General features: G+C 33.9%; 1 protein-coding gene and 1 long non-coding RNA gene across 2 annotated transcripts in view; one reads left to right on the top strand and one right to left on the bottom strand.

Annotated features, from left to right (window-relative positions):
• The first annotated feature begins 1,410 nt into the window (after positions 1-1,410).
• Positions 1,411-24,611, top strand: LOC119502943 (zinc fingers and homeoboxes protein 1-like). Its single transcript, XM_037794272.1, has 8 exons — positions 1,411-1,540; positions 4,343-4,822; positions 5,852-6,472; positions 7,129-7,255; positions 9,656-10,834; positions 10,964-11,095; positions 11,927-12,414; positions 21,814-24,611. Exons 2-7 carry the CDS (start codon positions 4,467-4,469, stop codon positions 12,404-12,406), a joined length of 2,895 nt encoding a protein of 964 aa, XP_037650200.1. The 5' UTR covers positions 1,411-1,540; positions 4,343-4,466; the 3' UTR covers positions 12,407-12,414; positions 21,814-24,611.
• LOC119502952 overlaps positions 21,707-24,695 on the bottom strand; it is a 30,208-nt gene continuing 27,219 nt past the window's right edge. The window contains exon 4 of the long non-coding RNA XR_005210224.1: positions 21,707-21,760. This is a non-coding gene — a long non-coding RNA (uncharacterized LOC119502952). The remainder of the gene's footprint in view (positions 21,761-24,695) is intronic.

Below are 24,695 nucleotides of genomic sequence, written 5' to 3' on the forward strand. Positions count from 1 at the left end.
ATTCAAATGATCTATAGGATAATGATATAATTAAAACCGTTTATATATTATAAATAACATTATTTTATGGTTTTCTCTGAGAACAAACCACACGATGTCAGGAATTTAATGTTTAGCTATTTCATTTGAAAAAATAAAAAACATGGTAAGCCCACAGTCAACCATAATTACTATTTGGGATTTATATATTTCATTGAAATGGTATTGTAGTTTAAAGCAATTTTAGCTCATTTAGCATATTTGTGGAGACGTTTTGAAATTTGTTGTCCTCGTTAGTGAGGCTGTTTATGATGTGGTTTTATTATTATTATTTTCCGTGGTGGAGTGTTTATAAGTACATTTAGTCAAGCACTAAGTACAATTTTGGAGTAATTGCACTTTATTTGAGTATTTCCATTTCATGCTACTTTATACTTCTACTCCACTTCATTGTTCTTATTACTCTCCTACGCTACATTTATCTGAGAGCTTTAGATAGATAGATTTGGATTACAAAATGTAAATCTAAATTATAGAAAAATGTTTTTTAGAATAAATAGATAATGTTATATTATTATGGACTAAACTACCCAGCAGTATATAAAGTACGTGAAATGAGCTCCACCTTTACCAGCTGCAACATTAAAGTGATGAACACATTAATGCATCAATAATTTTAATATGTATATATATATATATTTATATTAAAATTATGTATATATATATATATATATACATATTAAAATTATTGATGAAAAACAAATATATATTTATATTAAAATTATGTATATATATATACATATTAAAATTATTGATGCATTAATGTGTTCATCACTTTAATGTTGCAGCCCCGGAGGCTGAAGCAGGAAAAGCCAACACTAGGACAAGCATTGATTCATGGAGAGACCTTCGTCTGGTCAGCTAACATTACTGCCAAGCAGCTGAAATATAGAGTGATATTATGGTTTTAGCTGACGTGTGTCGCCTCACTGTTTTGAGCGATGCTCGTTCATGTCTATGTAGAGCGAGCAAGTGCGAGAAACAGGACGCTGACCTTCGTTGACTTAACGGCCACAGGTGTCGCTGTTAACAAGCAATTCTGATTCTTACAAACAGTCCCTTTAAAACTGCTAATTTGGTGACTACTTAAGTTCAAGCTCTTACTTTGAAAAGCTCCTCCCGGATGTGCTGGTGGGCCGTTGCTCGCTCGTAGCGGCGGTATGAAAACCCTCCGTCGTCTCGTCAGATTCTCTGAACTCTCGCTGCCTCTTTCTCTTTAAACTCTCCGTTTTATTACCGAAGCAAACCGAGTAAAACGATGCGGGTCGCGGCGGTGGTGGTGGTGGTTCTAGTAGCTGGAACCGGAGCTTCCAGGCGGTATTGAGCCGGTTCTCCGCCGCAGAGAGGCTCCAGGTCCCGGACAGCAGCAGATGGCTCCTCGGTGTGTTCCGGTGGAAGGCGGAAGACTGAAGACTGCGCATCAACATCAACACAGCGAGCCGGAGACGGTACCGAGCTACAGCCGCTAGACAGCCACCTGTACCGGGTTTAACGGCAGCAGGTAAACACACACACCGGCTGGAGGAGGGCTGGAAGCGGTGTCGGTGTGGCCGTCACTACGACGCCTCGACGCGGCTAACACTAGTGGAGACCAGCTAACGTTAGCTAGCTAGCTGTTATGGAGGCTTGTTGTCGTTCCTCTTTCTCGGTTATTTCTCTCAGTGAGCTGCAGAAGAGACTTACTGAGACTGTGCTGGTTAACATGTCTTTACACTGTGTGTGTGTGTGTGTGTGGACAGGAAGTGCATGCTCTGCTGCAACAGTGTGTTCAGCATGCTCAGAGCTGCAGCAGCAATCAGGACTTTCACCCAAAAGCTGCAGCAAAAGTTGCTCTAAAATCTCATCAATTAATTGCTTTACATGGTTGCAACAAGAACAACAAAATGATTTCAGGACTGCAATGAAATTTTAAATCTGTAAATTACAACAATATCAATTAAAATGGAAATAAGATGCCCAAAAAGAATATTTAAAAATATCAATAAAATAAAATAGAAATGTTGGAAATATAATGACACCCTGGCATTAATAGAAAGCTTTTTGAAATTATAAATTTTTAGAAGTAATTCTAATTCTAATATTTAATTAATATGAATTCTAATAAAGTCCTGATTGCTGCTGCAGCTTTTGAGTATGCTGAACAAACTGCTGCAGCAGCAATCAGGACTTTCACCCAAAATCTGCAGCAAAAGTTGCTTTAAAATCTGAATCTGAAAAATCTTTTTTACAACAATCACGTGCAATTTACACAGCTCACACTTGTCTTTTTAAAGCAAACAACAGATTATTTAGATTGTTAAATATTGACAGATAAGAGAAGTAGCCAGAGGCATGTTTATATAAGTTATAAGAATTACAAGAAAAGCAAATGCATAATAATACTAATAATCAACCTTATTTATACAGAGATTTTTTTTTTAAACAAAGTGCTTTACATGGCTGGAACAGGAATTAAAAAAACATTTCAGGACTGCAATGAAATTAAATCTGTCAATTACAACAATATCAATTGCTAAACTAGCTGAGGAGACTAACTGAGACTGTGCTGGTTAACATGTCTTTACACTGTGTGTGTGGACAGGAAGTGCATGTTCAGATTTCATTTCATTGCAGTCCTGACATGTTTTTTTAATGATTGTTGCAACCATGTAAAGCACTTCATTGATGAGACTTTAGAACAACTTTTGCTGCAGATTTTTGGGTGAAAGTCCTGATTGCTGCTGCAGCAGTTTGTTCAGCATGCTCAAAGCTGCAGCAGCAATCAGGACTTTCATCCAAAATCTGCTGCAAAAGTTGCTCTAATATCTCATCAATTAATCTGATTTTTTTTATCACAATCACGTGCAATGTACACAGCTCACATCAGTCTTTTTAAAGCAAACAACAGATTTAGATTGTTAAATATTGACAAGCTGCAGCCAGATAAGAGAAGTAGCCAGAGGCATGTTTATATAAGTTATAAGTGGATAAGTGGAATTACACTCAGTAGCAAGGACATGGAAAATAGTTGCATAATATTACTACTAATAATAAACCTTATTTATACAGAGATTTTCAAAACAAAGTGCTTTACATGGTTGCAACAGGAATTAAAAAACATTTCAGGACTGCAATGAAATTAAATCTGTCAATTACAACAATATCAATTAAAATGGAAATAAAACACCCAAAACAAATATTTAAATAAAGCAATAAAATAAAATAAAAATAGACATGTTGGAAATATAATGATACCCTGGCATTAATAGAAAGCTTTTTGAAATAAATACGTTTTTAGAAGTGATTCTGCAAAAGGCATGATATAGATTAGATAGTTCAGCTAAAATAGTTTATACCCATGTAATATAAAGCAAAAAATAGCAATACAAAGTACTATATACCCCACACACGCACTCAAAATAGTAAGTACTAGGGCTAGTACGACATGCTAAAAATCACAAGTTGCGTTAATGTGTTAAAGAAATTAGTGACGTTAAAACAAATTTGTGTTTATGTATTATTATCGCGTTAACTTTGACTGAATTATAAATTCATGTAAAAAATAATATTGGCCAATTTATTTTTACCATATTTTTTTTTTTTTAAATCTGATATTTGTATTTTCATTGCCTCAAAATGTATGTATAATAAATAAATAAAAGGAAAATCAAACAGAATATTACATAAGTAAGGGAATTAATACAAAGATAAATTAATAAAAAAGCAAATTAAAACATCAATTTATTAATAAATAAATAAATTAATGGCTACATTTATTTTTAATATTATTTTTGCTACATTTAATGACTTATTTATTTATGGAGTCATTTATTTATTCATTTATTTTTTATTTTGGCAGGTTCTGTCCTCCATAGTCGTGTCGTCCATTTTATGTCACCTGTGTTCATTTTGTCTGTTTGTACCTGAACACACCAAATGAGCTAATGGAAGAACATCTGCTATAAACTAGAGCTGCAACAATTAGTCGACTAATCGATTAGTTGATCAACACATGAATAATCAAATATTTTAATTATTTTATGCAAAAATGGCAGAAAATGATGTTTTCAGCAAACCGAGCGGCCGTCCCTGACCTGACCCGTCCCTGACCCGTCCCTGACCCGTCCCTGACCCGTCCCTGACCCGCCGAGCCGGCTAAAGGAAAGGGCTGTTCTGGATTTATAACACAAGACGAAACAAAAAGAAATGTGTCTCAATAATCTTTTTATGTCGATTATCTTGTTTTCATAATCATTGGAAGCTGTGATTGTAATTTGATTAATTGCACGGCAGTAACGCTAACACTTTACTTTCTCGTCTTCAGGAATTAAAGATAACAGAGGAAACATTTCGACTGACGACGTCCTACTTTATGGAGCTACAACAGGACGACTTGAACTGAGACAGCTTTAACACTCGTCTAGACTCATCGCTCCCCGACCCTCAGGATGGCGAGCAGGAGGAAATCCACCATCCCTTGCATGGTCCCTCCTCGGGAAGCCACCGTGGACTCGGACCAGGAGATGGAGGACATCACAGATCCGGCTGAGCCGGAGGACAGTAACGGCGTGGCGGCCGTCTCCTCAGAGTTTCAGGGTCTGTCGGAGGAGCAGGGCGAGGACGTCGGACCCGTGTCGGACCACTACCTGGACCTGAACACGGCCGAGGGAGGATACGAGTGCAAATACTGCAGCTTCCAGACGTCGGAGCTCAACCTGTTCACCATGCACGTGGACACGGAGCATCCCGACATCGTCATCAACACCTCATACGTCTGCATGGAGTGTGACTACCACACCAAGAGGTACTACTATATAATCACTATAATACTTGTGTCTGTGTGAGAGTAGAAGTCTATGGAGGATGGAACCTGCCAAAATCAAAAATAAATAAATAAATATGTCATTAAATATGAAAAATGTAGCAAAATAGTAGTTGTAAATGATAAAATGTGACATAAATTGATATTTCTGTTTCAATTTTCTTATTTATTTATATATCTTTGTATTAATTCCCATATTTGTTTACTCTTATGTTTAATTTTCCCTTTTATTGATTTATGTATTTATTTTTATTAATAAAAAAATAATAAATATATAAATGACTCGATAAATAAATAATTGTGATTAAATGTAGAAAAATATTTAAAAAATAAATGTTGCCAAATAGTAGTAGTAAATGATAAAATCTGACAAACTGATATTTCTGTTTAATTTTGATTCTTTATTTATTTATCTTTGTATTAATTTCCTTATTTATTTATGCGTCTGATTAATTTTCCCTTTTATTTATTTATGTATTTATTTTTATTAATTAAAAAAATAATAAATATATAAAATGACTCAATAAATAAATAATTATGTAATTTAAATGTAGAAAAAATATTTAAAAAATAAATATTGTCAAATAGTAGTAGGAAATGATAAAATGTGACATACATTTATATTTCTGTTTTAATTTGCTTATTTATTTATCTTTGTATTAATTCCATGATTTGTTTAATCTTCTGTTTAATTTTCCCTTTATTTAATTATTTGTTTATGTTTTTATTTGTATTCTTTTTTAAACTTATTTATTTATTTTTTAATTTTTAAAAAAAGAATAAAAATAAATACATGAATAAATAACAGTCAGAAAACGTGTCAGGCCGATCAATAATGGACGCAATCATTAGTTGTATTCCTTCAGCCTGTTTCTTCTCGGTTGCAGCAAGAAACTACTCTTTGGTCAGTGATTCATTCGCTCAGATAAAGAATATGATTATTTACTCTATATATTAAGTCCTCTGTGTGTCTGATAAACGAGATATTGACCGACATTTCTCCCCGTCCAGTTATGACACCCTGCTGGCCCACAACGCTCGCCTCCACCCGGGCGAGGACAACTTCACGCGGACGATGGTGAAGCGAAACAACGAGACCGTCTTCCAGCAGACGGTCAACGACCTCACCTTCGACGGCAGCTTCGTCAAAGTGGAGGACGACGAGGGGGAAGAGACGTCCCGCAAAAGCATCGCCCTCAGCAAGACGCCCATCATGAGGATCAAGAGCAGACCGGAACCCAAGAAGTTCGCCGCCTTGCACAAGATGTCCGTCGACGACGTCATCAAAGTGGAAAGCGACGATGAGGACTACGAGAACAAGGAGCCGCCCACGCTGTCGCCCGCTCCGATGACCCCCGCCGCCCCTCGCCTCATCCCCGTCTCCACGGCGATGCAGGTCCACGCCATCCCGCAGAGCATCATGGTCAACAGCTCCAACGTGCTTCAGTTTAAAGGGGGCTCGGGCAGCGGCGCCGTGCTGCCTCCCGGGACGCTGGCTCAGGTTCTGTCGGCCCTGCAGAACCAGCAGAACTGCAATCAGACGCAGACTCAGCTCCTCATCCCCATCAGCAGCATCCCCACCTACAACACGGCCATGGACAACAACGTCCTGCTGGTCAGCGCCTACAACAGGTAACCGCTACCGTCTGTTATCTTTCAGGAGAAATTACTCCCTCATAAATGTATATTATTTTAGAATAATGGAGTTATGATGCTGGTGCTGCGTGTAGTTTCTTAAAGGGCTAATCTGCTGTTACTCTATATATGTTTTACTTTGAACAAATCCATGAAAGAGCAAAACCAACACTGTTTTAGTCCGTCTCCCCACTGCAACCATTAGTCCATCAACAGAAAATCATTTGGCAACTATTAATACTTGATAATGGAATAATCATTTTAATCATTTGTTAAGAAAATGTGCCAAACATTAGCTGGTTCTGGCTTTTCAAATGCAGAGCAGTGTGCAGAATGTGAGGAGATAACGTAAACCCTGAGGCCAATATACTGTATATAACTCCATATAAAATCATACATATCTGCACAAAGCTTGTTTTTTTTATGAGTTTTCAAGTTACTCTGAGGGTCTGATATTGTGTCATTTGGACTGTTAAAGTGTCTCCCTGTGTCTCAGTGGGTTCCTCCTGGTTATATTATGAATAAATAAAACAGGAAACAAAGAAGTAAACGAAACACCAAGACTGCAGCGATGTGTTCAGTACAGCCGCTCTGTTGTTTCCGTTCCTTCTTCAACAGCTTGTAGAAAACTAAACTGTTTTTTTGTGTCGTAGGTTTCCGTACCCGTCGGTGTCGGAGATCATGGGTTTGTCTTCGCAGACCAAGTTCAGCGAGGAGCAGATCAAGGTCTGGTTTTCTGCTCAGAGGCTGAAACACGGAGTCAGCTGGACGCCGGAGGAGGTCGGTGCACATCCATCCACACCTTGTTTTAGGCTGAATGGTACACTTTAGTCCCTCGTGTGTGGTCTACATATACACTCACCGGCCACTTTATTAGGTACAAGGTGTACCTAATAAAGTGGCCGGTGCTAGTACCGGGTGGTCTTCTGCTGCTGTAGCCCATCTGCTTCAAGGTTGGACGTGTTGTGCGTTCAGAGATGGTATTCTGCATACCTTGGTTGTAACGAGTGGTTGTTTGAGTTACTGTTGCCTTTCTATCATCTCCAACCACTCTGCCCATTCTCCTCTGACCTCTGACATCAACAAGGCATTTTTGTCCACACAACTGCTGCTCACTGGATATGTTCCCTTGTTCGGACCATTCTCTGTAAACCCTAGAGATGGTTGTGCGTGAAAATCCCAGTAGATCAGCAGTTTTTGAAATACTCAGACCAGCCCGTCTGGCACCAACAACCATGCCACGTTCAAAGTCACTTAAATCCCCTTTCTTCCCCATTCTGATGCTCGGTTTGAACTTCAGCAAGTCCTCTTCCCCACGTCTAGATGCCTAAATGCATTGAGTTGCTGCCATGTGATTGGCTGATTAACTATTTGTGTTAACAAGCAATTGAACAGGTGTGCCTAATAAAGTGGCCGGTGAGTGTATATCTGCAAATGACATGGTAAATACAGCCTGAGCAAGAAACCCCTATATTTCTATTTTATTCCCGTTAATTCCCACGGAAAGTTTCCAGTATTTTGCAACCCTACTCATGTGGTATCTGATGTTTTTCTAATTACTTTGAATGTAAAAAAAAATCCCATTTATTTCCTCATATATGGCAAAAAATCAGACCAAGACTCAGATTACTTTATTTAAATGATCAATCTGAATTAAGTGTCATAGTGTCTGTGTCGGGAGAATAATTAAAGCAGTGAGAAAAAAGTTTTATTTCCTGTGTAAGCATGTTTTTTTTGTTTTTGTTTATCATGTTCGAGTCATATTGGCATCAGATCTGAAGTGCGTTCTGAAGATTCATCCATTAAAATCAGATTAGAGACCTTTTAACCTCACAGATCACAACATAAGTTTCTTATTCTGACTGATCCAAAATCTTAATTTGGAAGACACTTGGAACGATCGGCCTGAAGTTGGCAGACGCGGAGTCTAAAAGTAAATTTTATAGACTTGTAATTATCTCTTTATTGATTGTGGCCTTCTTTAAGTGGTGCCTTTTTATTTCATTTATTTCAGGCTCCTTTTTTTTCCTCCTTAAATTGATGATAATTTAGTATTTTGTTGTTGTTTTTGAGCATTTGCCATCTTGATTTGTTTCACTCTGAGGGACAAAAACTGTGAAGTGTTTCTGTCATTTACACAATTTATAATAACACTGCTGCATGAAATTCATGACTTGGTGTTAAACAATTGTTTAGTCAATTAGCCGACTAATCGGTCGTTTTGGTCGTAGTCGACTAAGATTTCTTTTAGTAAATTAGTCATTTTAAATGCTTTTTTCATGCTGAATGATTTATTTCTAAGAAACTTCATCTCTGGTAAACATCAGATTTAAAGTCCTGCTTTTGTGTGTTTTTTTTTTTTTTTTTTTTTTTTTTTTTTGTTTTTTTTTGTTTGTGGAGAAACCCAGTTTTACAGATCTGTCGATTAAATCAACTCATCGATACGACAAAATCGTATGAGTGTTAGTCGACTGAGAATTTGTTTGGTCGAGGACAGCCCTTCAGAGATCTATACATCAGAACTGGGACGATTATTTTCATTGTCGATTAATCTATCCATTATTTTCTCGATTAGTTGTTTGGTCTATAAAGTGTCGATCAGTGTTTCCTAAAGCCCAAGATGACGTCCTCAAATGTCTTGTTTTGTCCACAACTCAAAGATATTCAGTTTATTGTCATAAAGAAGTAAAGAAACCAGAAAATATTCACATTTAAGAAGCTTGAATAAGAAACTTTTTTTTCCTTTTAAGTTCTGGAGCTTTCCATCTTATCACATGATCTTCATCAGCTGGCAACATGTGCAATAAATCCTTAAAGATAAAGTTTGTAAATGATTTGTCAATTTGTTACACATCCAAGAAGTTCTTTGGTTCCGTTGCGTTCACTTCACAACAAGTCGTTGCCAGACACTCACCATCACTCTCAGCCATTTATGTTTTCTATTCACACTAACTGATGACTTGATGACGTCATACCAACGTCGTTTTACTATTAGCTCACAAGCCCCTTTAGAAGTGGGAACCCCGACGTCAGGTATCCTCCACAGAGATCAACAAAACATTCATTTTGGACCCGCCAAAATGTCTAAATTGATTAATTCACAATCATATTGTTTTTAGTAAAAAGCCATACTTTTATTCGGCACATTTAGTTCAACAGTCTCTTTGCTCCTCTCTGCAGGTGGAGGAGGCGAGGAGGAAGAAGTTTAACGGCACGGTGCAGACCGTCTCTCAGACCATCACCGTCATCCCTGCCAACATCGCCGCCGCCACCAACGGCCTGCAGTCCATCTTCCAGACCTGCCAGATCGTCGGCCAGCCGGGCCTCGTCCTCACGCAGGTGACCGGTAGCGGGGGCACCGTGCCGGTATCCTCTCCCATCACCCTGACGGTCGCTGGTCTCCCCGGAAACCAGCCCAAAGCCGCCGAACCTTCGACGTCGGAATCAAAGACCGAGATGTCGGCCAGCGCGGCGCTCAGCTTTGACGGGGGGGCGACCAAACCGAAGAAGTCCAAGGAGCAGCTGGCGGAGCTGAAGGCGAGCTACGGCAGGAGGCAGTTCGCCACAGAGGCGGAGATATCACGACTCATGCAGGTCACCAAACTCTCCAAACGGGCGATAAAGAAATGGTTCAGTGACACGCGCTACAACCAGAGGAACTCTAAGGATCACCACGGCGTCTTGCTGAGCGAAACCCCGCCCACCAAAGCGCCAGGAGGAGGCCGGGGAGGAAGGAGCAGCAGCAGCGGCAGCCTTAACGACAGCCACAACAGCGACAACACAACCACCATCGTCATCGACTCCAGCGACGACGCCAGCGAATGCTCCCCGATTTCTGCCAACGCCCCGTCAGGTCCCACCAGAGACCCGCGGGTCAAATTCCGCCACGCCTTCCCCGACTTCACGCCACAGAAGTTCAAGGAAAAGACTCCGGAGCAGCTGCTCATCCTGGAGGCCAGCTTCCAGAAATTGGACACGCCCTCCGACGAGGAGCTGAGCCGGCTGCGCACGGTGACGAAGCTGACGCGGCGGGAGGTGGACGCCTGGTTCACCGAGAGGCGGAAAATGCCTTCAAAGGACGAAGACGACGACGACGATGACGACGAGGGGGACGACGAGAAGGTGAAATCCTCCGTGGCTTCGTCCTCGTCGAGGAAGACGATGAAGAAGACGCCGGAGCAGCTCCACATCCTGAAGAAGGCCTTCGTCCGCACGCAGTGGCCGACGTCCGAGGAGTACGACGAGATGGCGGAGGAGAGCGGTCTGCCGAGGACGTACATCGTCAACTGGTTCGGAGACACGCGCTACGCCTGCAAGAACAGCAACCTCAAGTGGTACTACCTCTACCAGAGTGGGAAGGTGAAAAACAGAACACACTTGTTTGAACTTGAACTACTGTCAGGAGAGCAGTCACAGTAATACTTTACTACTTTGACTTGCAGTTACTTGGACTTTACTGTATAAATAAATCAATGTGATGTATTTAAGGTGGACGAGGCGCTGAACGGTGGAGCCAAGATCCAGAAGAAGTCCAGGAAGCGTTTCCGTGGTTGGTCCAGGAGGACACGCCGGCCGTATCCCTGCAAACGCTCCCCACAGGGGGGCGCCACCGCCATCAAGGTCAGTGTCTCGACCGTTTTGTGTGTTTGTTGCCCTAGTTAGAGTGTTATATTTCACAATAACGCCACAGTCGATTGAGTTTATTATTTTATTTTTTGACACTTTATTGCAGGAGTTAACATAAATTTACATTTGCTTACATATGATGTTATTCCTTCTTATAACATTCCTACATTTTATATATTTTATAGTGAAAAAAAATGGAAAACAAGGAAAATATAAAGAATAGGGCTGTCAATCGATTAAAATATTTAATTGCACATTTTAAGTTACAGACTTTATATTACAGCTGTTTACAATAAGATAAAACAAAGAAAAGCAGAAGTCTGACTATCTTAAGGTTTTAGACCTCGGAATCAACATTTCTTTATTTTATTTTTTTAATACTTTATTGCAGGAGTTAACATAAATTTATATTTGCTTACATATGATGTTTTTCCTACTTATAGCATTCCTACAGTTCAGATATTTTATAGTGAAAAAAATAATGATAATAAAATATAAAAATCAGGAAAATAAGAATAAAAAGAAGGAAAATATTAAGAATGAAAAACCTATACTCTTCTTACAATTCAGTAAGTTTCATTTTAAAATATTAGCTACAAGTCCTGCATTCAAAATGTTAGACTACTCAAGTAAAAGCACAAGTATTAGCACCAACATATACTTAAAGTGTGTATATATATATATATATATATATATATATATAAATAAAAATCTTTTTTCGTATCGGGCCATCTCTAATACAAGCATGTTTCTCTAAACTTTTTTGATGTAAAGTATGTAGTGGTTTTAACGCCGAGGCCTGTTTTTCGTGTCTCCTTTCGGTAGGTGAAGTCCGGTAAGTCGTTCCTGAGGGACTACTACCTCAAACACCGAGCCCTGAGTGAGAAGGACCTGGACGACCTGGTGACAAAGTCCAGCATGAGCTACGAGCAGGTGAGGGACTGGTTCTCTGAGACCACCAGGAGGGTGGAGGAGGGCAAGGAGCCCTTCAGCGACGAGGAGGCTGCTGAGGGGGAGGAAGAGGACGAAGAGGAGGAGGAGGAGGAGGAGGAAGAAGAAGAGGAGGAGGAGGAGGAAGATGCGGCGGCAGCAGTAGCAGAGCATGCAGACAGCGAAGGGGAGATGGAGGTGAAAGAACAAGGAGAGGAGGCCACTGACGAAGACGAAAACGGCGACGACGACGACTGCAACGAGGAGGAAGAGGAGGAGGAGACCGAGGAGAAGGAGGAAGACGAAGATGAGACGATCCAGGAGGAATCTGAAGGCGTCAGCCAATCACCGCCTCAGGCAGAGGAGCAGACATGAGCAGTCGGGTGAGTTTGATTTTCTCTCACTAAACCCAGATAGGAACTTTATGACTGACGATATGATACTGACGTACTATATATATATATATATATATATACTGTGATTAACTATTAATACTATTTTATCATTATATTTCAACGTACTATACTACGACTTTTTCCACCAAACTGTACTATGACTTTTTTGACATTGTATACTATAACTTTTTTTCAACATACTATACTATGACGTTTTTATCGAAATACTATACTATGACTTTTTCGACATTGTATACTATGACGTTTTTATCGACATAATATACTATGGCTTTTTTCATTCAGGGTTTCATAAAATAAACACAGCAACAAAAAATGCAGTAATTTATTGACAACAAATGATTATTCTTCCGCCTAGCAACACATAGGAAAAAATGCTTAACGATTGGGGTGATGAGTAACATTCATCTGGATATAACCATTAATCATGATAACACCCATTTTTGCTGGTTTTTAACACCCATTGTTTTCAGGCCAGTAGTGTTTTAATTGCATAATGCCAGAAGCAAGGACAAAGCTCCAGCATCTTCTCTCGCTGTTGTTTAGTTGCCATCAAGATTATCATGGAGGATTCACATTGATGCCCGGTCACTGACATGATATCTTTCAGCATCAGAACGTTTTTGTACAGTGGTTGGTGTAGATTATAGCGGTGCTGGCTGCTTCACAAATCCATGGCAACATGTAGCCAAGGCAGTTCAACACCACGCTGCTCTCTAGTATACCTAACGTTAGAAGAAAGAAAAAAAAAAAAAAAAGTTCATGTTGTAGTTCCATTAAAACCACATTGTCTCTATCGTCGGCAACAATTATGCCCACTTTCCTGTAGCTGTTGTCACTGTTATCGCTGGCAGTTGGCAACATAACTAGAGAAAGGTGAACATAATAACATAAAGGCATATTACTATGACTGTTTTGACTTTTTTCAACATACTGTACTATAACTTTTTTTTTAGACATACTGCAGTAGGACTTTTTTCGACATGTTATACTATTCGTTTTTTATCAATATTTGACATATATGTTTTTAATAATTTTTTTCAACATACTATGACTTCACTTTTATGATAAAAAGTGAAAAAAAGTTATAGTATAGTATGTCGAAAAAAGTAAAAAAAAAAGTCATGGTAGAGCATGTCGAAAAAAGTAAAAAAAAAAAAAAAGTCATGGTATAGTATGTCGAAAAAAGTAAAAACAAAAAAAAAAAAAGTCATGGTATAGTTTGTCGAAAAAAGTTAAAAAAAAAAAAGTCATGGTATAGTTTGTCGAAAAAAGTAAAAAAAAAAAGTCATGGTATAGTTTGTTGAAAAAAGTTTAAAAAAAAAAATCATGGTATAGAATGTCGAAAAAAGTAAAAAAAAAAAAAAAGAAAAGTCATGGTATAGAATGTCGAAAAAAGTAAGAAAAAAAAAAAAGTCATTGTATAGTTTGTCGAAAAAAGTTAAAAAAAAGTCATGGTATAGTTTGTTGAAAAAAGTTAAAAAAAAAAAAAAGGTCATGGTAGAGCATGTCGAGAAAAGTAAAAAAAAAAAAAAAGTCATGGTAGAGCATGTCGAAAAAAGTGAAAAAAGGTCATAGTATAGTTTGTCGAAAAAAGTAAAAAATAAAAAAAAAAAGTCATGGTATAGTTTGTTGAAAAAAGTTAAAAAAAAAAAAAGTCATGGTAGAGCATGTCGAAAAAAGTGAAAAAAGGTCATAGTATAGTTTGTCGAAAAAAGTGAAAAAAGGTCATAGTATAGTTTGTCGAAAAAAGTAAAAAAAAAAAAAAAAAAAAGTCATGATGGAGCATGTCGAAAAAAGTTAAAAAAAAAAAGTCATGGTATAGTTTGTCGAAAAAAGTAAAAAAAAAAAAGTCATGGTATAGTTTGTTGAAAAAAGTTAAAAAAAAAAAAAGTCATGGTATAGAATGTCGAAAAAAGTAAAAAAAAAAAAAAAAAAAGTCATGGTATAGAATGTCGAAAAAAGTAAGAAAAAAAAAAAGTCATGGTAGAGCATGTCGAGAAAAGTAAAAAAAAAAAAAAAGTCATGTTAGAGCATGTCGAAAAAAGTGAAAAAAGGTCATGGTATAGTTTGTTGAAAAAAGTTAAAAAAAAAAAGTCATGGTAGAGCATGTCGAAAAAAGTAAAAAAAAAAAAAAAAGTCATGATAGAGCATGTCGAAAAAAGTAAAAAAAAAAAGTCATGGTATAGTTTGTTGAAAAAAGTTAAAAAAAAAAAAAAGTCATGGTATAGAATGTCGAAAAAAGTAAAAAAAAAAAAAAAAAAAAAAAGTCATGGTATAGAATGTCGAAAAAAGTAAGAAAAAAAAAAAGTCATGGTAGAGCATGTCGAGAAAAGTAAAAAAAAAAAAAAAGTCATGTTAGAGCATGTCGAAAAAAGGTCATGGTATAGTTTGTTGAAAAAAGTTAAAAAAAAAAAGTCATGGTAGAGCATGTCGAAAAAAGTAAAAAAAAAAAAAAAGTCATGATAGAGCATGTCGAAAAAAGTAAAAAAAAAAGTCATGGTATAGTTTGTTGAAAAAAGTTAAAAAAAAAAAAGTCATGGTAGAGCATGTCGAAAAAAGTGAAAAAAGGTCATAGTATAGTTTGTCGAAAAAAGTGAAAAAAGGTCATAGTATAGTTTGTCGAAAAAAGTTAAAAAAAAAAAAAGTCATGGTATAGTTTGTTGAAAAAAGTAAAAAAAAAAAAAAGTCATGGTATAGAATGTCGAAAAAAGTAAGAAAAAAACAAAGTCATGGTAGAGCATGTCGAGAACAGTAAGAAAAAAAAAAAAGTCATGGTAGAGCATGTCGAGAAAAGTAAAAAAAAAAAAAAAGTCATGGTAGAGCATGTCGAAAAAAGTGAAAAAAGATCATAGTATAGTTTGTCGAAAAAAATAAAAAAAAAAAAAGTCATGATAGAGCATGTCGAAAAAAGTAAAAAAAAAAAGTCATGGTATAGTTTGTTGAAAAAAGTTAAAAAAAAAAAAAAAGTCATGGTAGAGCATGTCGAAAAAAGTGAAAAAAGGTCATAGTATAGTTTGTCGAAAAAAGTAAAAAAAAAAAAAAAGTCATGGTAGAGCATGTCGAAAAAAGTGAAAAAAGGTCATAGTATAGTTTTTGTCGAAAAAAGTAAAAAAAAAAAAAAAAAAGTCATGATAGAGCATGTCGAAAAAAGTAAAAAAAAAAGTCATGGTATAGTTTGTTGAAAAAAGTTAAAAAAAAAAAAAAGTCATGGTAGAGCATGTCGAAAAAAGTGAAAAAAGGTCATAGTATAGTTTGTCGAAAAAAGTAAAAAAAAAAAAAAAAAGTCATGGTAGAGCATGTCGAAAAAAGTGAAAAAAGGTCATAGTATAGTTTGTTGAAAAAAGTTAAAAAAAAAAAAAAAGTCATGGTAGAGCATGTCGAAAAAAGTTAAAAAAAAGTCATAGTATAGTTTGTCGAAAAAAGTAAAAAAAAAGTCATGGTATAGAATGTCGAAAAAAGTAAGAAAAAAAAAAAAAAGTCATTGTATAGTTTGTCGAAAAAAGTAAAAAAAGTCATGGTATAGTTTGTCGAAAAAAGTGAAAAAAAAAAAAAAAGTCATGATGGAGCATGTCGAAAAAAGTTAAAAAAAAGTCATAGTATAGTTTGTTGAAAAAAGTTAAAAAAAAAAAAAAAAAAAGTCATGGTAGAGAATGTCGAAAAAAGTCATGGTATAGAATGTCGAAAAAAGTAAGAAAAAAAAAGTCATGATAGAGCATGTCGAAAAAAGTTAAAAAAAAGTCATAGTATAGTTTGTCGAAAAAAGTTAAAAAAAAGTCATGGTATAGTTTGTTGAAAAGTAAAAAAAAAAAAAGTCATTGTATAGTTTGTCGAAAAAAGTAAAAAAAAGTCATGGTATATTTTTGTTGAAAAAAGTAAAAAAAAAAAAAGTCATGGTAGAGCATGTCGAAAAAAGTAAAAAAAAAAAAAAGTCATGGTAGAGCATGTCGAAAAAAGTAAAAAAAAAAAAAAAAAAAGTCATGGTATAGAATGTCGAAAAAAGTAAAAAAAAAAAAAAAAAAAAGTCATGGTATAGAATGTCGAAAAAAGTAAGAAAAAAAAAAAGTCATGGTAGAGCATGTCGAGAAAAGTAAAAAAAAAAAAAAAGTCATGTTAGAGCATGTCGAAAAAAGTGAAAAAAGGTCATGGTATAGTTTGTTGAAAAAAGTTAAAAAAAAAAAAGTCATGGTAGAGCATGTCGAAAAAAGTAAAAAAAAAAAAAAAAGTCATGATAGAGCATGTCGAAAAAAGTAAAAAAAAAAAAGTCATGGTATAGTTTGTTGAAAAAAGTTAAAAAAAAAAAAAAAAGTCATGGTATAGAATGTCGAAAAAAGTAAAAAAAAAAAAAAAGTCATGTTAGAGCATGTCGAAAAAAGTGAAAAAAGGTCATGGTATAGTTTGTTGAAAAAAGTTAAAAAAAAAAAAAGTCATGGTAGAGCATGTCGAAAAAAGTAAAAAAAAAAAAAAGTCATGGTAGAGCATGTCGAAAAAAGTAAAAAAAAAAAAAAAAAGTCATGGTATAGAATGTCGAAAAAAGTAAAAAAAAGTCATGGTATATTTTTGTTGAAAAAAGTAAAAAAAAAAAAAGTCATGGTAGAGCATGTCGAAAAAAGTAAAAAAAAAAAAAAGTCATGGTAGAGCATGTCGAAAAAAGTAAAAAAAAAAAAAAAAGTCATGGTATAGAATGTCGAAAAAAGTAAAAAAAAAAAAAAAAAAAAGTCATGGTATAGAATGTCGAAAAAAGTAAGAAAAAAAAAAAGTCATGGTAGAGCATGTCGAGAAAAGTAAAAAAAAAAAAAAAAGTCATGTTAGAGCATGTCGAAAAAAGTGAAAAAAGGTCATGGTATAGTTTGTTGAAAAAAGTTAAAAAAAAAAAAGTCATGGTAGAGCATGTCGAAAAAAGTAAAAAAAAAAAAAAAAGTCATGATAGAGCATGTCGAAAAAAGTAAAAAAAAAAAGTCATGGTATAGTTTGTTGAAAAAAGTTAAAAAAAAAAAAAAAGTCATGGTATAGAATGTCGAAAAAAGTAAAAAAAAAAAAAAAAAAAAAAAGTCATGGTATAGAATGTCGAAAAAAGTAAGAAAAAAAAAAGTCATGGTAGAGCATGTCGAGAAAAGTAAAAAAAAAAAAGTCATGTTAGAGCATGTCGAAAAAAGGTCATGGTATAGTTTGTTGAAAAAAGTTAAAAAAAAAAAGTCATGGTAGAGCATGTCGAAAAAAGTAAAAAAAAAAAAAAAAAGTCATGATAGAGCATGTCGAAAAAAGTAAAAAAAAAAGTCATGGTATAGTTTGTTGAAAAAAGTTAAAAAAAAAAAAGTCATGGTAGAGCATGTCGAAAAAAGTGAAAAAAGGTCATAGTATAGTTTGTCGAAAAAAGTGAAAAAAGGTCATAGTATAGTTTGTCGAAAAAAGTTAAAAAAAAAAAAAGTCATGGTATAGTTTGTTGAAAAAAGTAAAAAAAAAAAAAAAAGTCATGGTATAGAATGTCGAAAAAAGTAAGAAAAAAACAAAGTCATGGTAGAGCATGTCGAGAACAGTAAGAAAAAAAAAAAAGTCATGGTAGAGCATGTCGAGAAAAGTAAAAAAAAAAAAAAAAGTCATGGTAGAGCATGTCGAAAAAAGTGAAAAAAGATCATAGTATAGTTTGTCGAAAAAATAAAAAAAAAAAAAGTCATGATAGAGCATGTCGAAAAAAGTAAAAAAAAAAAGTCATGGTATAGTTTGTTGAAAAAAGTTAAAAAAAAAAAAAAAGTCATGGTAGAGCATGTCGAAAAAAGTGAAAAAAGGTCATAGTATAGTTTGTCGAAAAAAGTAAAAAAAAAAAAAAAAGTCATGGTAGAGCATGTCGAAAAAAGTGAAAAAAGGTCATAGTATAGTTTTTGTCGAAAAAAGTAAAAAAAAAAAAAAAAAAGTCATGATAGAGCATGTCGAAAAAAGTAAAAAAAAAAGTCATGGTATAGTTTGTTGAAAAAAGTTAAAAAAAAAAAAAAGTCATGGTAGAGCATGTCGAAAAAAGTGAAAAAAGGTCATAGTATAGTTTGTCGAAAAAAGTAAAAAAAAAAAAAAAAAAGTCATGGTAGAGCATGTCGAAAAAAGTGAAAAAAGGTCATAGTATAGTTTGTTGAAAAAAGTTAAAAAAAAAAAAAAAAGTCATGGTAGAGCATGTCGAAAAAAGTTAAAAAAAAGTCATAGTATAGTTTGTCGAAAAAAGTAAAAAAAAAGTCATGGTATAGAATGTCGAAAAAAGTAAGAAAAAAAAAAAAAAGTCATTGTATAGTTTGTCGAAAAAAGTAAAAAAAGTCATGGTATAGTTTGTCGAAAAAAGTGAAAAAAAAAAAAAAAGTCATGATGGAGCATGTCGAAAAAAGTTAAAAAAAAGTCATAGTATAGTTTGTTGAAAAAAGTTAAAAAAAAAAAAAAAAAAAAGTCATGGTAGAGAATGTCGAAAAAAGTCATGGTATAGAATGTCGAAAAAAGTAAGAAAAAAAAAGTCATGATAGAGCATGTCGAAAAAAGTTAAAAAAAAGTCATAGTATAGTTTGTCGAAAAAAGTTAAAAAAAAGTCATGGTATAGTTTGTTGAAAAGTAAAAAAAAAAAAAAGTCATTGTATAGTTTGTCGAAAAAAGTAAAAAAAAGTCATGGTATATTTTTGTTGAAAAAAGTAAAAAAAAAAAAAGTCATGGTAGAGCATGTCGAAAAAAGTAAAAAAAAAAAAAAGTCATGGTAGAGCATGTCGAAAAAAGTAAAAAAAAAAAAAAAAAGTCATGGTATAGAATGTCGAAAAAAGTAAGGAAAAAAAAAAAGTCATTGTATAGTTTGTCGAAAAAAGTCATGGTATAGTTTGTCGAAAAAAGTAAAAAAAAAAATCATGGTATAGTTTGTCGAAAAAAGTTAAAAAAAAAAAAAGTCATGGTAGAGCATGTCGAAAAAAGTAAAAAAAAAAAAAAGTCATGGTAGAGCATGTCGAAAAAAGTAAAAAAAAAAAAAAAAAAGTCATGGTATAGAATGTCGAAAAAAGTAAGAAAAAAAAAAAAGTCATTGTATAGTTTGTCGAAAAAAGTCATGGTATAGTTTGTCGAAAAAAGTGAAACAAAAAAAAAGTCATGATGGAGCATGTCGAAATAAGTGAAAAAAAGGTCATAGTATAGTTTGTTGAAAAAAGTTAAAAAAAAAAAAAAAGTCATGGTAGAGAATGTCGAAAAAAGTAAGAAAAAAAAAGTCATGGTAGAGCATGTCGAAAAAGTAAAAAAAAAAAAGTCATGATAGAGCATGTCGAAAAAAGTTAAAAAAAAGTCATAGTATAGTTTGTCGAAAAAAGTAAAAAAAAGTCATGGTATATTTTTGTTGAAAAAAGTAAAAAAAAAAAAAGGTCATGGTAGAGCATGTCGAAAAAAGTAAAAAAAAAAAAAAAAAAAAAAGTCATGATGGAGCATGTCGAAAAAAGTAAAAAAAAAGTCATAGTATAGTTTGTCGAAAAAAGTAAAAAAAAAAATGGTATAGTTTGTCGAAAAAAGTTAAAAAAAAAAAAGTCATGGTAGAGCATGTCGAAAAAAGTGAAAAAAGGTCATAGTATAGTTTGTTGAAAAAAGTAAAAAAAAAAAAAAAAAGTCATGGTAGAGCATGTCGAAAAAAGTGAAAAAAGGTCATAGTATAGTTTGTCGAAAAAAGTAAAAAAAAAAAAAAAAAAGTCATGATAGAGCATGTCGAAAAAAGTAAAAAAAAAAGTCATGGTATAGTTTGTTGAAAAAAGTTAAAAAAAAAAAAAAAGTCATGGTAGAGCATGTCGAAAAAAGTTAAAAAAAGTCATGATAGAGCATGTCGAAAAAAGTAAAAAAAAAGTCATGGTATAGAATGTCGAAAAAAGTAAGAAAAACAAAAAAAAGTCATTGTATAGTTTGTCGAAAAAAGTAAAAAAAGTCATGATAGAGCATGTCGAAAAAAGTAAAAAAAAAGTCATGGTATAGAATGTCGAAAAAAGTAAGAAAAACAAAAAAAAGTCATTGTATAGTTTGTCGAAAAAAGTGAAAAAAAAAAAAAAGTCATGATGGAGCATGTCGAAAAAAGTAAAAAAAAAGTCATAGTATAGTTTGTCGAAAAAAGTAAGAAAAAAAAGGTCATGGTAGAGCATGTCGAAAAAGTAAAAAAAAAAAAAGTCATGATGGAGCATGTCGAAAAAAGTTAAAAAAAAAGTCATGGTATAGAATGTCGAAAAAAGTAAGAAAAACAAAAAAAAGTCATTGTATAGTTTGTCGAAAAAAGTAAAAAAAGTCATGGTATAGTTTGTCGAAAAAAGTGAAAAAAAAAAAAAAGTCATGATGGAGCATGTCGAAAAAAGTTAAAAAAAAAGTCATAGTATAGTTTGTTGAAAAAAGTTAAAAAAAAAAAAAAAAGTCATGGTATAGAATGTCGAAAAAAGTAAAAAAAAAAAAAAAAAAAAAGTCATGATGGAGCATGTCGAAAAAGTTAAAAAAAAGTCATAGTATAGAATGTCGAAAAAAGTAAGAAAAAAAAAGTCATGGTAGAGCATGTCGAAAAAGTAAAAAAAAAAAGTCATGATAGAGCATGTCGAAAAAAGTTAAAAAAAGTCATAGTATAGTTTGTCGAAAAAAGTTAAAAAAAAAAGTCATGGTATAGTTTGTTGAAAAAAGTAAAAAAAAAAAAAAGTCATTGTATAGTTTGTCGAAAAAAGTAAAAAAAAAAGTCATGGTATATTTTTGTTGAAAAAAGTAAAAAAAAAAAAAAAAAAGTCATGATGGAGCATGTCGAAAAAAGTTAAAAAGTCATAGTATAGTTTGTCGAAAAAAGTAAAAAAAAAAGTCATTGTATAGTTTGTCGAAAAAAGTTAAAAAAAAAAAAGTCATGGTTAGAGCATGTCGAAAAAAGTAAAAAAAAAAAAAAAGTCATGGTAGAGCATGTCGAAAAAAGTAAAAAAAAAAAAAGTCATGGTATAGAATGTCGAAAAAAGTAAAAAAAAAAGTCATGGTATAGTTTGTTGAGAAAAGTTAAAAAAAAAAAAAAGTCATGGTATAGAATGTCGAAAAAAGTAAAAAAAAGTCATGGTGTAGTTTGTCGAAAAAAGTAAAAAAAAAAGTCATGGTATATGTTGAAAAAAGTAAAAAAAAAAAAAAAAAAAAAGTCATGGTATAGTATGTCTTTTTATGACTTCTATGATATGTTATACCATGACTTATTTAATTTCTTTTTTACGACATACTATATTATGAAACAGCAATGACATCACCTTTTAAGATCAGGTGCTCTGACGTCCAATCAGGATCCTCTTAGGCGCCTCCCTTACGGTCGACCCAGAACATCCTGCGGATATTAAGTAGATACAATAAATTAAATTCTTTTCTTTTATTCCACAGCATCAACGTTGCTTCGCCCACTGTGGAGACGATACGTGTCAGTGTTTCTCAGCTGGTGGGTCGGGACCTAAACATGGCCGCAGGAAGCTCAGACAGGGTCACAGCTCAGACGGATGAGGTGTTAACTAACTAAAACGACGGGTTTGTGCCTTGGAGATGAACTTTGGGTCCTGATGCAGCTGAGAAGCACTGAGATGATGGAGCTGACTTAAAGGACAAAGCGTCAGGATGTAGTTTTTGCTTTTGTTTGATGAACTGTGGGGACCAATCAAACGTGCAGGACGACTCAAACGTCACCATGAGAGTAAGTTCAAGCTCTGCTCCTGTACAAATAACAAGGTTTTTATTTTGGTGAGAATGACGGGCCTTTTATTTTGGCCTTTTTTCTTACAATAAAAAAATAAATGTTTTTAAAGTAAGAGGTGAGACCTCGCATGGTTTTCTCATTAATAAAAAATAGATTTTTTCAGAATAATGGACCATTTTTTTTCAAGGGAATGTCCTCGCCCCAAACAATGAAAACATTTTACTGTTCTGAAAGAAAAAAAGGTTTTTGAAACCGTGCTGTTTTTTTGTGACTAGACAATTCAAATTAGTGCCATTCTGTTTATAAGTCCTTGTTTTAAATCAAAAGAAATCAGTGCTGGATTGAATTCCACATCTGCGTATTTTGTATTTTTTAGTCTGAATGACATATAAATATAATGGGGACTGAATCCATTATACTATTATTATTATGCTATTATGAGTTCTTTTGAATATGGTGGTAATTTCCATGTCAGCAGGTCTTTTGGGTCCATTCAGTTTCAATGACGTCAATCCAGTTTGTGAATTTACCTCCAAACTTACAAATCACTGAAGGATGGAAGTACAAAAAAAAACTCCTTAAAAAGGGAAAATCCACCTTAAAACACCTCATTAAAATATCTAATCTGATTTATTATACTTTACATAGTGAATTTTAGTTAATCAACAACGCAGCTATAAAATTAGTGTCATTAACTTAAGAGTTCTTAACATAAATATACAAAAAAATGCAGAAAGCTTCAACTAAATATTTTATTTATGAGTCTCAAAAATTCCAAAAATGTTATATTGGCTGATATAAACAAACAATTCCTCAAATTTGGTTATTGAAGGAACTGTGATCAAACTATGTAGTGAGCAGGACGTTTTACAGTATAGAAATAAACTCGTTAGCGCTCTCTGGTGGACAAACTTAAAACACACATATCTGAACATTATAATCTTCATGAAGCTGAATTATTTATCAAACACAAATAAAACCGTTCTCATGTTTCAGCTTCTTTTAAATGTGAAGATTTGCTGCTTTTCTCTGTTTTTTTATATCACAGTAAATTAAATATCCTTGTATTTTTGACTGTTTATCTAAAGATGTCACCTCAGGCTCCTGGGAATTATTATGGCTATTTTTCACTTTATAGAGGCAGATTTATCAATATTTTTAATAGTATTTAATATCTTTTTTTTGTCCGACCAACATTGTAAAAACCCCCAAATATTCCGTTTATAATTATATAATTAAAGGAAACTAGGAAGAGTAGGCTATGGGAAGTTATGATGGCTAATCATCACTATTTTGTGACATTTAATGGACTAAATAATCAATCAAGGAAATAATAATTAATCAAGGAAATAAGGGGCAGATTAATCAATATTTTAAATAGTATTTAATGTTTTGTTTTATCTGACAACAGTGTAAAACCCCCAAAATATTCCATTTATAATGATATAAAATAAAGAAAACTGGGAACCTTAGGCTCTGGGAAGTTATGACTTAATGGACTAAGTAATTAATCAAGGAAATAAGGGGCAGATCAATCAATATTTTAAATAGTATTTAATGTCTTGTTTTGTCCGACCAACAGTCTAAAAACACAAAAAGTTTACAATGATATAAAACAAAGAAAAGCAGGAACCGGAGAAGGCATCGGCTTTAGCTGGGTGTACCTAATAAACTGGACACCGAGTGTCGTCTTTAACATATAAACACCCGTAGAGTTGATGAACTTATGGATGCAGGTGGTTGTGTCGTCTTTCTGCAGCCGCCAGTTCAACAATCCCGCAGAGAGAAATCAATTATGAATATTTGTCTTATGATGGCGACGTCCAGATGTTTGTTGATCTGGTTCAACACGACTTGTTTACTGATAAAACAGAAAGCAAACAGACAAATATCGGACTCAAACTGTTTAAAAAAAAAAATTAAAAACAGTAAGAACTGACCTTGTTTGCAAGTGCAAGGGTCTTCAGATGCATTCTGGGAAATGTAGGAATCTGGTGTAAATAGATCAGGCAGTTAGATAGAGAAATGGTTAATAACTAAAACATAAACAATGTGTTTTCAAGGTGGATTTTTCCTTTGAGCTCTACATTTAAAAAAGAAACAGACTGAACTTCAGTCACTTTTCAGTCATTTAAGGTTTCAACGTTCCCAACTCATTTCTTACTTGGGTCTTTTTTTAAACAAGCAGATTTATTGATGGACTTGAAAGGGAGATGAACCCAAATACTGTTTTGTGCCCTCGTCCAAAAAAGAAAATAGAAAGCATGTGTGCTCTACTTCAGGAAACAGGCAACTTTACCTCAGTCAGTTAAGCTACAAACTCGGTAAGATTGTGACATTTAACACTTTTACGACAGTTTCTAGAGAATTCAATACTGTATGCATGAAAATATGAGTACACAATAATAATTATGTCTTTCAGATGGCGTTTCTTTTTTTTGTCGTTGTCGTCGCCACCAAAGTTAAAAAAAAAAAAAAACACTTTAAAAAAGGTTTTAAAAAAAGACATAGTTATTAGTGCGTTTCTTTGCTCCGATACGGGTGAACTAGCAGAATCTTTCAGGTTTTCCACAAG

This window comes from Sebastes umbrosus, chromosome 15, assembly GCF_015220745.1.
Source record: "Sebastes umbrosus isolate fSebUmb1 chromosome 15, fSebUmb1.pri, whole genome shotgun sequence".
Classification (NCBI taxonomy): Eukaryota; Metazoa; Chordata; class Actinopteri; order Perciformes; family Sebastidae; genus Sebastes; species Sebastes umbrosus.